We start from the raw sequence: 15526 nt of genomic DNA on the forward strand, positions 1-15526 counted from the left end.
ATATCTCCTCTGCTAAATCATAAACATCCTTCTGTGAATATTCATGAGATTTCAATGCGGCACCATATTTTCTAATAAGTGACCTATGATTTTTCGCAAACTCAGCCCATAATTCCTCTAATGACTCCAATCTTGTTTTACAATAAGCCTCTGTTATTCGCTCTTTAGGAGATTTATTATAATTCTTTTTAGCTTTATAAATTTTATCATAAGTATCCACTTGCAAATTAATTTCCGAATCCATATTTAATAATTAATATTATAAATAAATGCAATTAATAAACCTTTAAAATAACGGGGTTTGAAACTCCAGAAACTTAAACTTACACAATCAAACTATAACTTCTATCAAAGACAAGTGTAAAATTTTCTAAGTCTAAAACACATTAAACTTTACTATGTTAAAAATTACTAAAATATTTCTAAGTGTTTTTTCAATAAAAATCTAACCAAAATCGGGCATAGGTTCCCCGTCGGAACAAATTTTTCTTAAAATTAGCCTAAGTTAATACTAAACATGCACACAAATTTTCAAAGGGGAATTATAAAACGAGTGACTAAAAAAAAACTTTGCGACTGATGATGGCATACTGTTTTAATACCTTGAGCGGTATGAATTTGAGTAAGCGAAAAATTAAACAAACTAACGACGAATATTGATCAATAATAAAATCCAGAACGAGCTTACAAAATGTGGGTTTTGATTATTACATTTCAGACATAAAAATACTATCCGGGCGACTAAATTACTAAGTGAGCGACTAGAAATACAGAGAGGGCAACTTTAATATGAAGATACATTAGATTTTTCTAATTGAGGTTTTACTGAACGAACTACAAAAAAGTTAATTCTAAGCAAAGTTTTGTGAGCTGCTTTATTAATGATTATTGGTTACTGATGTTATATTTGAGGTCTCATGTTTTTTATTTTGATACGCTTTATTAATGATAACTACAGATTGTTACAGCGCGCGAATTCGAATGGGGGCGGGGCGACTGTCCCGAATTTTTAACAAAATATGTATGCAAACACGTTTTGGGTCTAGCAATTCGGCTCAAACTAACAACACCGCCACTGGAAGCAAAACTGATACCTACTGGACAAGAAAACGAGGCCGGCCCGCTAAATCCAAGCCAGCACTTATCATACAGTGACGATGAGTAGGTAGAGCTCCTCAATCCTCATAGGTACCAATCAATGAACCTTATTAATAAGATTACTTTTTTTTGGGTTGACAGAAACGACTTATTTTATTTTGTTTTTTTTTTTGTTGATTCGATTTAAGAAAATACAAATTTATTTAATTTTTCGTAATACATTGTTTCATTTGATTACCTACCCTTAAATTTTAATGATTTATTTTTTTCGCTGCTAGAATAGTGTTCCGTCAAATATTATTTATTTCATAAGATCATTTTTTATTTAAATGTGGGCTCATAATACGCTGCTCATAATAGTGTTTTTCAAAGTAGTTTTTGCATTCGAAACACTTCATTAAAGTTAAAAATACCGCTCAGTATAAAAAAAGCATTTGCCAAATATTGAAAAAAATGCAGGACCTAACGTTGACACTCAATCAAATATTAGGTCGCTCAAATATTATGAAGCTTCTCATTTTGTATTATAAGGAACTCAATTTTTTTTTGTAAGTTGCTGTTCTTTTGATTTTTCGTCACTCGCACTCAGTCGCTCACTTAGTAATTCTTTAGCCCACATTAATTATTTTTGACACTTACAACATAAATTTACAGTCACTGGTTTAAATACTACCCATTTTCAAAGTCCCAATGATCTTCAAATTATAACTAAATCTTCAAAGTTTATTCTTCCAAACAAATAAGGTTCAAATTCGCGTTTCCGATTCACTTCACTACGTATCGTATTTTAATATCACTTCCAAGTTTTAAAGTTATTTACCACGAAGCTATAGAGTTCAATTTTGCTTGACTCGACCAATAAGAAAATATTCAACACTCACAGTTTTTGTCCTTGTCACTCACTCGCGCGTGACGTCACTGGTCAGTTGTCCTTTTCTGGCACCTGAACTGGCTCCTGACGGCACCTCCTCACCAGCATCAGCACCAGCACCGTCCCGAAGTCCAAAGCCGGATTCGCCACCAAGCTCGGACCCCTGCTGCAGCAGCTCCAACTCCTCAGGGTGCTGCTCCTCCAGACAGGCACCACCAGATAGGCACCTCCAGTGCACCACACACCGCCTTAATGCTCCAAAATTTGCGTCACCGTCAGAACGACTTTCCCATCCGGATGAGGTCTGGCACACCTTACCGGAGCTCGAAGGACCATGTACACACCCCAGGTCCAGTCGAGGGAATGCTAGGCTAAATAAAAGCCAACTTCGCAAACAACGGTATATTGTTCCAAAGATAGTTGATTTCATACAAACAGATTTTACTATATAAAGGGCCCTCCGAATACTTCACTTGCGAGAGCTAAGTAAGCACAGCGCCATCTATTGGTAGTTTTATGAACTTTGTTCTTGTAAACACTTGTACAGTAGATTAAAAAATAGCTCTATGTAGCGTTAGTATGACAGATTACTTTTTAAAGGTAGCAGGAAGGCGCTAAATGCAGGTCAGTACCAACCGGTCAGTCTGGGAATTATAGGAGGAAGCCTATGTTCAGCAGTGGACGTCCTGTGGCTGAAATGATGATGATGAGCATGTGATCCACTAATCGCATAGGCAACCATAATAACTTCCAAGAGGTGATTCCGTGCAAAGTAGTTAGGTAGGTTCTCCATGCATAAGATGTTCGAGATAGAATTGAATGGCGGCGCATGATTGCGACAGCAGCCCCGGGATAACGGGATAAGGCGAGGCAGAAGAAAGCTCCTACCTTCATGTTCACATTAAAGTCCTTAAAATGGGCCGCTTATGCTGGCTGCACGCGTGTTTGGTTGAAGCTTTACCTTGACCCGGAGCGCGTGCACGTGGCCGCCTTTAGCTGGCGCCATGTCGAGCTGGTCGGGGCGCAGCGGCGCGCGGTCGTAGCGCGCGCGCATCCGCAGCCCGCCTCCGAAAGAGTCCTCGCCGCTCAGCTGCAACGGCCCGGTATGCTTTATAGCGCTTAACTGAGTCACTGCCTGAGGTATGGGAGGTGTTTTTGTGACGTCACACACCAGTGAGACTTCATATATGCTTCAGACTTGTATCCTCTGTCACATGTCATCATATAGGTATCCCCCTTCCTGTAACGCTCCCCTACCTCAGGCACTGACTCGGTTATGCGCTACTAGACCTTATGGCGAAAGACATTTTTCAGAGCAAGATAACATCGATAACGTTAGTAGAGATTTGCATAGGTAGAAGTTTACCGTCTTTTATTTTATTGAAATTATTGTGAAACCACACCAGTCCTATCAAGTCTGGTGGATCTGCGTATATCTTAGGACATTAGGAATTTCAGCAAATATTACGAAATAAAAGCACGGTCGGGTTATTACATTCTCCTACATCATAGTACCTCACTGTCAGCCTCCGGGGGTGCCCCCTCCCGTGGCGCTCCCGGCTCCCGCGGCATCGGCACCGGCACCCGCGGCGCCCCGGCCGGCCGCGCCTCCATCCTCTTCTTGTTCATGAACTCGTTGAACAGCTGCTTATTCCTCTCAATGAAGTTCTTGATCTTATTTATCTTTGCATTTTCTTTAACATCTTCCTTTTTGTCGGAACTTCGAAAATTCGCCACCACTTTGAGACCGGAGCGATTAAACTTTAGTACGTTCGTCACAATTTTCAGCGTCGTACTCCTGGGGAGTGCTCTTGTTGTGGTTCTGACCGTTCTCTTAACAGTGGCATTCCGCGTTATAAATCTGAAAGTACTAGTTTCTGATTTATTTGGAGTCGATTCTATACTCTTGCTCTCAAGAGAATCGAACAATCTTCGTTGAGGTGTGACATCATTTTTGGTGTCGATGATCAAGTTTGTATTCGAAGGTCCTCGCCTGTAGGAGAACTTCCCTTCTTTGGGGAGTGTCTGGTTGTGCCTGATCTCAGTACTGTTGAAGCTTGCAGTAGTTTTGAGCAGGTACGGGTTGGGCAAGTCCACGGAGACAGTTGTGGATTCAATGTAGTCGTCATTGTTCCTGCGCAAATCCTGTTTTAAAATATCCACGAAATCTGAAACGTAATAAAAGTTCGTTTCAACAAACTTTCAATTATAATATCTACGTTACTTTACAATGAATTTCACGTTGATTTCAGTTGACATAAACATTTAACTTCAGCCTTTTGAATGGATGTCTGATAAAGACTCAATCACGTCGGCAGGTCTGCAAAGTTGTGAATGAAACATGAAATTACCAGTCTTCGGGGTATCGGTGGTGCCGATGGTATCGCCGAGAAGCCCGGAGCGCGTCAGGACGAATAAAATAACGTCGAGTCGCATCCTTTGTGCGCGGCGCAATCACAAGTTGCCGTATAAGGCCGGCATAATGTAGTTGCCATAAACTGCCGATAAACGCGTCGCGCCGTCGAAGTTTCGCAATAACACAAATGTCGCTTCTGAGAACTTTATAACGTTGTTATTTGCTGAAACTCGAATAACTATACAGCGAGCTCATGTGACAATGCGGTTTATGAACTAAATATTACATCAAAAGAAAGCAACAACAATGATGTTGTTTTATGGGTTTTTGTACCAACTTACAACTTATAAAGTTTTAATCTGGAACGATGACTTGCGGAAGAGGATGTTAAACGTATATATGTAGAGGGGTACAGATAGATATAGGCTCTTCAATAGCTAAGTATCTACGTATTGTAAATCATTTTAAATTGAAAATCTTTGATATTTTGGTAACATCTATGATGGTCAAATGAGCTGGGGAGTAAAGTGGTCCTAATTCGACTCAGCCAGAACCACACAACAATTGAACAGAATCCCTGTCGTTATTGGTTGATATAATGTTTACTAATAGTTTAACTTTCCCTCGGGATAAATTTGACCTTCACCGGTTGAGTTTTTATTGGCGGTCAAGCTGTAGGTCCTGGTTACACAGGAGTTGCAGCGCGAGTTGCAGCAAGTGGAACTCTGACAAGTAATTACTCCGCAAGACAACTTGTTGTGGGTGTAAATAAGGGTCATATTAGTAATAAATAATGTATTCCCTACGCCTATCTGAACCCAAACAGCGTGTTATTCTCCCCCGAGTCTTCGCTGATATCGGCCGAGTCGCGAGCCGGCATGTACTGGCGACGCGAGCGCGGCAGATGGAAGTCGGGGAAGGGGCGGCCGTCCAGGCTGATGAGCGCCACGCCCGCGGGACTCTCCTCCTGGATGAAGCGCCCCTGGGACAGGCTGCGACGGTTCGGGTGCAGGCTCTTTACCTGCAGAAGTTTAGGTCATAAAATTAATTTAACTGATTCAAATATGATTAAAAATGCAGGTCTTCGCTATCTCAAGTTGTTAAGGCATTACCTATTACACTTTAAGGTCAAGAAAGTAACGTATTTATCTCAGAATACGGAACAAACCAGAAACCGTCAACGGGCGTAAATGTGTATTCATATAAATTACTCCAAATCGCACTAATTTGACTTTAGAGCAATTAGTCAATGGCCGGCGCGCGCATTGTTTACATATCCGTCAGATTGACACTTTATAATTAAATTATGCCGTCTTGTGCCGTTCCAACATGTAAGAATTCTACTGGAATTACGAAGAAAGTGCATGGGATCATGTTTTATCCGTAAGTAGCACATTTCCAATTCATTTTAATTAAATAATAATTTTCAAAAAAAATCACGGTTGTATTTTGTAAGTGTTGCCACAGGTCAACGGAATATTTTACCCTACTTTTTTATATTGAATTACATTTGTCTATAAAAAATTCACGCGTTAATTTTGTTAGCGTTACCTCAGAATAATGGAATATGTTCCCCATCCTTTTTGTTTTAATTAGTTTTTAGTGTAATTATTATTTCATCCATGACATGACAACCTGATTAATTAAATTATAAGTGCCACTTGTGGTCTAAACTGAATAAATATTTTTGATTTTGATTTGATTTTAATATATTGAATTAATTTATAATATTACTCCCTAATAATGAGGAGATAATAAATTACTATCGTGAATTTCATACTTTCCCATTTATTCAAAAGTAAGGCATTGGTATCAACAGATCAGCAGCAGCAATATTTGTATATTTAATAATAATTTTAAGTAATTAATTATTGCTTACATACTTACTCTGATTTTCTTTCAGGATACACAGCCAGAGTTGCCTCGCAATCAAATTCAAGTATTGGTGATGTTTTTGATTTGGATTCTGTTTTTGACTCCAAGAAAAGTTAAACTAAAAGCACTACTGCGCCGTAAACAAATGTTTTGTTGTCGATATGTTTACATAATAAAGAACCTTAAGTTTCTTTTTTGTTTTATTTGGCATTCTAAAATTTATATTCGACTTTTGTAATTGACTTTTAAATAACATATTATACCTACATATAGTATATTACACTATTTAATAGAAATAAATAATCATCTACACTAAACTTAGTTACTTCGGAGTAAAAATTAAATTCATAGGTAGGTAGGTACTATCTATGCCTATGGCCAGTCATGTCGTCTCGTTCTATCGCAAAGAATCACCATTTGATAAGAGCGAGAGCAAAAACGGAAATGGATAGTTAACACTGTGGCCGTGTGTACTTATTTCACTTACTTATTTTTTACTTGTTTAACATCTCTTTAAAAAATTACATAATTTTACCCCAAAAATGGGGGTGTCACACGGCGCTAGTAACACTAAAGGGGGTAGAGGGGCGCGGGAGGGGAAGTATTTTGGACACAAGTTGCCGCGTAGAAATGTTATCGAACACTCCTTCTGGTTTGTTCTGTATTCTGAGGTATTTATGAACAGGAATTAAGAGTATAACTTTCTTCCATACCTAAAGCCATTAGATAAAATTACATAAATGCAGTACAATTAATGTTATTAACTTTAATCTTTAGAGAATATTGCTTATTGATAGGCTTTTCTGTTGAGTAACCTTTGATAGAGACGTTGGCCAGTGAGCAAGTTGTCTGAATAAGCGATTTTAACATGGTACCTACATATTAGTAGTATTATTTTTTTGTAGTTTGTCCTTAATGGGAGAAGCTAAAACAGCCAGGTCAAGTGGAACCCAAAGTTCAAAATTAAAGCACTCTCCAAAAAGCACGTAAAACCAATTTTCCCGATTTGTTGTTACTTTCTTTCTTACCTTTAAAACTTTGTACTTCGTCTTTGGACCAGTATCATTAGAAGCTTTGAGGTCTCCCGAGACGTCTTCCAAGGTGTTCAGCGCCGCCTCCCGAAGACGGTCATCATCCATGTAGTACAGCAGGTCGTTCTTGGACACGACGTGGTCGAACTTCTTGGATTCTTCTTTGGATTCTTTCGCCCTGGGTTTGAAGAGGTGTGGCCTGGCCTGCCGCTCCGCAGAGCCGGCCAGGGTGTCATTGTCCACGTACAGAGGATCGTTTGGCACGTCGTGGTCGTAGTGGTGGGCGGGAGGGAACAGGTCCTCCTCACTAGGAAGATAGTCGTAGTTGTCCTCCATGAGCTGACGACGGATTTTTTCAACTAGTTTTATTGTCTTGTTTGGCACGGGCTTTACTGTGGAATGAAATCGGTTGGTTACTTCGGAAAAGTAAAATAAATTATTATAATATTACGTCAGTACCTACACGCTTTCAAGGTTTAATCTATCAATTAGGTAAATAAATATTTGATTGCAAACGTTACCTTAAGTTGTAATAAATATTCACGCTATGTATGTTCCTAATACTAATTCCATTTAGACAATCTAATTTATAGACCTTCCCCTCGTTCTGTTAATCGATTGTAGGCTTACACTCAGTGTTAAGTACTCAAATACGATCCCTCGAATAGACAAAACACTTTGGTGGCATTACAAAGTGGTACATTAGCGTACATAGTAATGGGTCGCGCCGGGTCGCGCCTGAATATAAATGCGGGTCGCGGCGACTCGTGGAAAAATATCTCTGTTCGTCCCGCTTCCTAATGAGAAGGAGAAATTAGCCATGACTACAGGCAAAGCTAATTCTTTGCTTTTAAATAAACATAGTGGGACTTGTTTGTTTTATTTAATTACCTACTTTGCCTTTGGCTCCGGGGAATTCTTTTTCAAATTACGGGCACTGAATTTTCAGTTCCTTAATTTACTTAAGTACTGAAGTAAATTAGTTTGTCATATTATTATAAACGTACTATATTTTTGTTAGTGAGTTAACTGAAGATCAAGTTGGATAATGTTTTATGAATTAAAAAATATATTTTCCTTTTTAAAAGCAGTTCTAACAGATTTAGCCAGTGCAAATCTCAAGTTAGTATGATGCATGTACCTAATATCACATCTCAAAAGTGATCTACAATAATACTTAAGGACAAAGAAAGTGGTCTACATACCACCGCGCCCGAAGTTTCCCTGAGCGACAAGCAGGCTGACGATCATTAGCATCATCCCGTGGACTCTGTCAACGTCGCCATGTAGCATCACTTGGGGCGTCACCGCGGCCAACATCGATGCGATCACACCATGAGATGTCGCCGGACTGTGAACAGTTTAACTTTCCATGTGTTGGTGCGAGAATGACGTCAGTTTCATCCCGGCGGGTGTTATATGACGTCACGCTTAAAGTAGTGTGTAGTGGCGGAGGGAATATGTTAAAACTGTCGACATACTGGCTCTATCGGTTTACGACATGAGAATAGCCTGCGTTTTATTATTTGTTTTACACAGCCACTACATTGGTATTTTAGCGTGCACGAATTTATTTCCATGATGTTTAAAGTGAGATTTTATATTATTGGTATTGAAAAATGTAGTATGTTGGAAGAATTATTCATAAAAGTGTGGTAGAGCCCATAAAAGTTGTAGCAGCCATTTAAAATAACATGTTGCAAATTATTAGTTTCCATTAATTACATGGGGAGTTGTAGGTACAGTTATAGTTTGTCGATCTACTAGGTAGCACAACAAGGTTAATAGTTAATTATTAAATTGAAATCTTCGTTAGAGTATCAGTTAGTAAGCGAAAATGAACGTTTCAGTTCATTTCGAGTATAATTAGGTATTCGAGGTAATTCGCAAAACAAAGAAGAGCGCAAGGGTAATAAACTTAATAAGTCGGACAGGAAAATTATTACCCATCTAATATTCGCTGCAGCTCCGGCACTTTTCTCGGAAAAATTGGTTATGAACTTAATAAACGTCTGTTGCGCTGCGAATGGAAAATTGGTTCCAGGAATCTGCCCTATCGCGTAGAGTTCGTAACTGAGCACGTTAAACTTGGCCAAGCGTAGATCGGTACCTCTAGCAAGAATAACTTTCGTCTTCGAATTGTTTTGTATTCGACAAAATATGATACTCAGCCTTCGAATTCATCGATAATGTGACGATCTCGATTGTCAAAATTAGTTTCGTGCTACCATTTCTCATACTAAGTTCACTTCACGTCACGTTCGCAAAGCGCTGTTTATGTTTTCATACTAAGTAAATATTTTGATGGTGATTCGATTTTGAATAATTTGAATACTCAAACGATTCGAAGTCGAAAGATTTTCGTGCTAGAGGTTGTGTTTGGTGTTGCGCGACGATGCGCACTTGTTGCCAGCGTTGCCGAGGACAAACATCGGCGCAGTTATTAAAATGTCTTCAGTTTTGTTCGAGAACAATCGCTGGGGGCAGCGCTACGTTGTGTCGCTCAGGGCTGCTGGTTTTACACTGAAATGTTACACCCATGTAAAATCTAAATGATAAAATAAGTGACAACTCTGTAGTTTCGGATGAGTGGTAGAGCATAATATTATTACATAGTCCAATCAAATTAGGGATCAACTTTGGAATGTAAGATAAATAAGCAGAATTTTGGCATGTACCTACCTTCATTTTGGCGTTATGAAAGTTGTGTTAAGTTAACAGTCACATAAAGTGTCGACGTCGTCAGTTATTCAAGGTCAAAGATTAGAAGAACGAAACAAAGTTTAAAAGAAGTTAAGAAAAACAGTTTTTCACAATTATCGTTCAAATTGAAAAATGTTTTTGATTTGGATACTTAGTCCATTTATCGAGGGAGGTTGTAATGAATATTGCAAGTATTACGCCGGCACCCCTGGGCTCGGGCTGGGCTCTTAAAAGATGGAAAATAATAAGAATATCTCACTAACGCGGATGTTCAATGTAATTTCCTGGAAGAGATAAGCGACAGTTTATTTCCTGTTTCTCTGTCTCTGTTGGCTCTCAGATCAATTTACTTGAAACTGGCCTTGGTCCGCGGCTTCACTTGAGTTAAATAGGCTTCAGTCCATCTTTAGTATTTTTATTATAAAATAAATATAAAATCTCTAATGATGATACATTAGAGATTTTATATTCCAAATCAACTTATTATTATTGTTATAAAATTCTGAAAACTCGTCGGAATTATAATTAAACTTTAAATTTAATAGGTACTTATTACCAGAATCAATAGTTTATAATGGAAATCTGCCTTCATTATTAAAAAAACATTTTCAGAAATTCAGATATTAAATTAATTAACCCTCAACGCTGTTTCAGTTTTACACAACCGTAGGTAAGTATCTATTTGTTTGTTCGTAATTCATAGAACTCCATCTCATCTGCTTAATGGAAAATACTTCAATTCTGGCTTAGTATTTTATTTTTCACGACAACAGGGTTTTTGCCTAAAGCCAAGTCTTTCAATCTTGAATAGGTATCAGCAGTAAATTACTATAGGTACCTACCTAACTCAGTACTTTGGTTACGTCGCTCTTCAATCCTGTCTAGCCTGACCACAGTCATAATAAAACTTGGTCAATACGTATTATGTAGCATATTATCCTAAATAGTAGACACACGTGTAAACCAGTCCTTAGCCCTGTCTTGAGTTCTGCGACAAGCTCTGAAAATGCGCACGCTAGACGTGGTCATAAGTAAATCCTACTTTGACTGAAGTTGCGAAGTTATCCATTAATTACGAAATAAAATATAGATGCATTTGTTGATGTGAGTAGTCATTTCAATATTCTCTCCGTGCAAAAGTTGCCTTTTTGTGAAATGTGAAAGAGCGCTAAAACTAAATACATTACATTCTTTTAGCAAATAAACTGTTGAATAGAAAATAGCGAGCTTTGGCGGACAGTCGCGCACAAATGATATTAATCACTCGCAAATGGATTGGCAGTAGATTAGTGCGACCACGTCGCGCGGCCGCGCGGGACTATTCGCACCAAACGCTTTGCTTCATTACAAATGGAATGGAATATACTATGTAGGTATGTGTTTTCAAATTCCTACAAATAAATTCTATAGCTCGCTTATTCCATCCACTTCTGCTCCTGCATAGATCACAACTCGTATGATCATCTCACGAAGTCTGACGAGGCAGTCTACCCAACATGAAATATTTAAAAAAAAATATTTATTTTATGATACCTTATTGATAGAGCATTATTAAAATAAGCTGTTAGATTCTACAGTGCTGCGGAGAGCACTTAATTAAAGTCATCGATTCCATCGAGCTGGTCGTAAAGTCGGACCCAGCTCGTGACCGCAGCCGAGACAAGAAGCGGAGACCCCCTCGTAACGAACTTACGGGCCGTCCCGCGCGGAACTCGATTCATGATAGTATTTTTCGCACTACTGTGCCAGACGAAAATCAATGAAAACTGTTGATGAGCACCTTCATGCTGTATAACGTAGAGCTGGCTAGCTGGAACCGCTATGATAGAACTGTCATTTATATTCAAATGTGATGTTGTCTTTAGCTGTGTAATGGCTGTGCCGAACTCTCTATTGTAAATATTCTACGTGTGCTTTGATACCAATATATTTATTATGTTACTACCAACCACTGTGTTTATTGCTCTGTAGCGGACTTAATATATCCCTAACAAGGGTTATGGGCCCAGAGCCCCAGAGCAAAGTAACATTTTAAAATAGTTTGTCGTGAAAATAATTTCGTATAAAGTGACGTGAACAGAATGTCGAATGTACGTATTGAGTTATTGAGAAAAGACAACTATGATAGTTGGAAAGTGCAAGTAGAAGCCCTATTGATCAGAAATGATTTTTGGGAATATGTAAGTGGAGAAAAGTCAAAACCCACGGATGAGACATTATCAACAGCATGGGATTTTGCTGACAGAAAGGCAAGATCGGAGTTGATTTTGTCATTGGATCCGAGTGTTGTTCATCATGTGAAAAGATTGAAGACTGCACGAGAGGTTTGGCTGAAATTAGAGAGTCTGTTCGTATCACGTGGACCTGCGAAAAAAGCGACCCTGATGAAAAGGCTCATGCTACACAAGATGAGTGAGGATCAGAACGTATGCGAACATCTTGATTTATTTTTTGAAGCTGTCGATAAGTTAGAAGAAATGGACATCGTGATCCATGATGATCTTTTAGCGATTATGTTGCTGTATAGTTTACCAGCAAGCTATGAGAACTTCAGATGCGCCATTGAAAGTAGAGACGAGCTGCCAAAGCCTGAACAACTTAGGGTGAAAATTATCGAAGAATACAGTTCGAGAGGCAATACCCAAGTTGAGAGGATAGAAGGAGCTATGTATATAAATAAACATCAGAAGAAGAATGGGACTGGACCTGAAACAAAATTTAAGTATAAATGTTTCAAATGTCATAACTTTGGACATAAGGCATCCGATTGCAAGAAAAAGAAGTCTTCTCAGGCTTCAGAACAGAAACCTTCAGAATCTAGTTGCGTTGAGTCGTGTTCGACTGTAGAACATGAAGCTTTAACTGTGTATCATGTTTCAGATAACTGTTTAGCTATTGATTCCAAGCGTCTTCATCAGGAATGGTTGTTTGATAGCGGTTGCAGCTCGCACATGTGTAACAACGCAAGCAGGTTTGATAAAATATTGCCAAGTAACCAACAATTGAAATTAGCCACTGATTCTTTGACAACCGTGCAAGGTAAGGGTACTGTCAAGATATTAGCATGTAACGATGATATTACGCGAAAAATCCAATTTGAAGATACGTTGTTAGTTCCTGATCTACGTAGTAACTTAATTTCGATTTCTAAACTTACTGATCGAGGTTGTATAGTCACTTTTAAACGTGATGTAGCATATGCAACTAAGGATGGTGAAGTTAAGTTGACTGCTGATCGTAGAGGTAATTTGTATTACCTGAGAGAGCAGGATGCTTCGGCATCTGTAGTATCAGATAAGGATGTGGATTTGTGTAGATGGCATGAGCGTATGGGACATTTGAATGCTAGGGATCTTATGAAAGTACTGAAGAAATCGGGTATAGACGCCACCAAGTCTGATACTGAATTGCGCGATTGTGATGTGTGTGCTAAGGGAAAGATGGTTGCGTTGCCTTTTGTGAAGTCCAGTCAGCCATGTGACGAAAAGTTAAAAATAATTTATTCTGATGTGGTAGGCCCAATGAGAGTTCAATCAAATGCGGGAAACAAATATTTTGTTACATTTATTGATGATTGTACTCGTTGGTGTGAAGTTTTTATGTTGAAAAATAAAAGTGACGTCTTGTCAAAGTTTAAAATATTTAAATGTCAGATCGAAAATTTGACAGGTAAACAAATAAAATATTTCCATTCCGATAATGGCAAGGAATTTGTGAATAGTGATTTTTCGAAATTTTTACAAGAAAATGGAATAAAAAGGAGGTTGACTACGCCGTATTCACCGCAGAGTAATGGAATTGCAGAACGGATGAATCGCACCTTACTGGAGAAGGCAAGATGTATGTTATTATCCTCTGGTCTACCAGCAAGTTTTTGGGCGGAAGCTATTGCAACCGCGTGTTATTTGCGTAACAGATGTCCGACTAGCAGCTTGAATGGAGAAATTCCATATGAAAAATTGTTTAATAAACCTGTAAATATTGGTTATTTCAGAACATTCGGTGCGAAAGTTCATGTTTTGGAAAAGGAGCCAGGAAAGGATAAGTTCGCAGCACGAAGTTCTCCCGGCATTTTTGTGGGCTACCCGGCTGAATCTGGTGGCTATAGGGTGTGGATATCCGAGAAAAGAAAAATAGTGGTGTCAAGAGACGTCAAGTTTCAGGAAGATAAGAAAACTGAAAGTGAAGTTTTGAAAGAACCATCTATTGAGCTGCAATGTGAACAAGATAGTGTTGATAAAAGGAAGACTATCGAGTTTGAATTGTCCAACAGACAATGTAGTTCACACTTTAGTGATCAACCTTCGAATATTCAAGTTCCAATAGATCGATCTCAAGATGTACCGTTCAGAAACGAACTAAACACAGAAGATACGGAAGTTACTAGTACTACTGATAGAAATGAGACATTTGACTGGAATATCACTTTGAAAAGAGGCCCTGGAAGACCTAGGATTGAGAGAGGACACGTTGGGCGCCCCCGAAAAATCTTTAATATGGTTGAAGTTAGAGAAACAGAGAATAGTGACAGTGAGTCACAGGAAGAAGAATATGGTGACTGTGATGATTTTGCTGGAGCTATTGAGACAACTTTGAAGGAAGCTTTGGGAAGTGATGAAAAAGTCAAATGGGAAGAAGCAATTTTATCAGAGTTAAGAAGTTTAGTGAAGAATGATACATGGAAAATAGTAAAGAAACCACCTGATCGAAATGTCATTGGATGTCGATATGTGTTAACAACGAAGGTAAATGTTGATTTAACAGAAAAGAAGAAGGCCAGGCTTGTCGCGAAAGGATATAGTCAACAACATGGTCTGGATTACTTCAAGACATTCGCCCCAGTTGCTAGGATAGCAACGGTTCGTCTATTGATTGCTTTAGCAGCTGAAATGGGCATGGACATAGATCAGATAGATATAAATACTGCTTATTTAAATGGAGATCTTGATGAGAATATTTATATGAGAATTCCAGAACTGCTGAAAGAAAGTTTAGAATAGCTGATAAGCTTGGATGGCAGAAAAAGCGAAATAGGCAAAAGAGCTGTGAAAATGCTTGAGAATATGAAAGCAGGGGGTGACACCTGTCTTTTGAAGAAGTCGTTATATGGTCTCAAGCAAGCTGGAAGACAGTGGAATATGAAGCTGGACATGAAACTTAGAGAAATGGGTTTGAGACCAACAGTGAGTGAACCTTGTATGTATCATAAATGTGACAATAATGGAGCAGACCTATTTGTCGTTATCTATGTTGATGATATATTAATTGCTTCACGCAAGAGAGAAACCATAAATAAATTCAAGCAGGAACTGGCAAAGAGGTTTGAACTAAAGGACTTTGGCCAAGCAACCTTTTGTCTAGGGATCGACATAAAGAAAAATGGTAATGAATATCACATGTCACAGGAGAGATATGTAAAGACCATTTTGAAGAGATTTAACATGGAGGACTGTAATCCTGTACAAACTCCAATGGAGATGGGAAAGATAGCTATGAGTGGCAAAGAGAAGGATGAAGGAGGAAAGTCTTTTCCGTTCCGAGAACTCATAGGGGCACTTATGTTCTTGAGCGTAGCGACTAGACCAGATATCG

At 38.6% G+C, this 15526-nt stretch overlaps 1 protein-coding gene and 1 long non-coding RNA gene across 2 annotated transcripts; one reads left to right on the top strand and one right to left on the bottom strand.

The window, feature by feature from the left end:
• Window positions 1–5100: 5100 nt before the first annotated feature.
• On the bottom strand, window positions 5101–8794 carry LOC135084632 (uncharacterized). The gene is made up of 3 exons (XM_063979399.1): window positions 8437–8794; window positions 7229–7623; window positions 5101–5346 (listed from the first exon to the last, which is right to left on the bottom strand). The coding sequence occupies exons 1-3, from the start codon at window positions 8549–8551 to the stop codon at window positions 5134–5136; spliced, it is 723 nt and encodes a 240-aa protein (XP_063835469.1). The 5' UTR covers window positions 8552–8794; the 3' UTR covers window positions 5101–5133.
• Window positions 8795–11726: 2932 nt separating this feature from the next.
• On the top strand, window positions 11727–14068 carry LOC135084689 (uncharacterized). The gene is made up of 2 exons (XR_010259927.1): window positions 11727–13774; window positions 13929–14068. It is a non-coding gene; the product is annotated as an uncharacterized LOC135084689 (long non-coding RNA).
• Window positions 14069–15526: the final 1458 nt, after the last annotated feature.

Source organism: Ostrinia nubilalis, chromosome 26, assembly GCF_963855985.1.
Source record: "Ostrinia nubilalis chromosome 26, ilOstNubi1.1, whole genome shotgun sequence".
Classification (NCBI taxonomy): domain Eukaryota; kingdom Metazoa; phylum Arthropoda; class Insecta; order Lepidoptera; family Crambidae; genus Ostrinia; species Ostrinia nubilalis.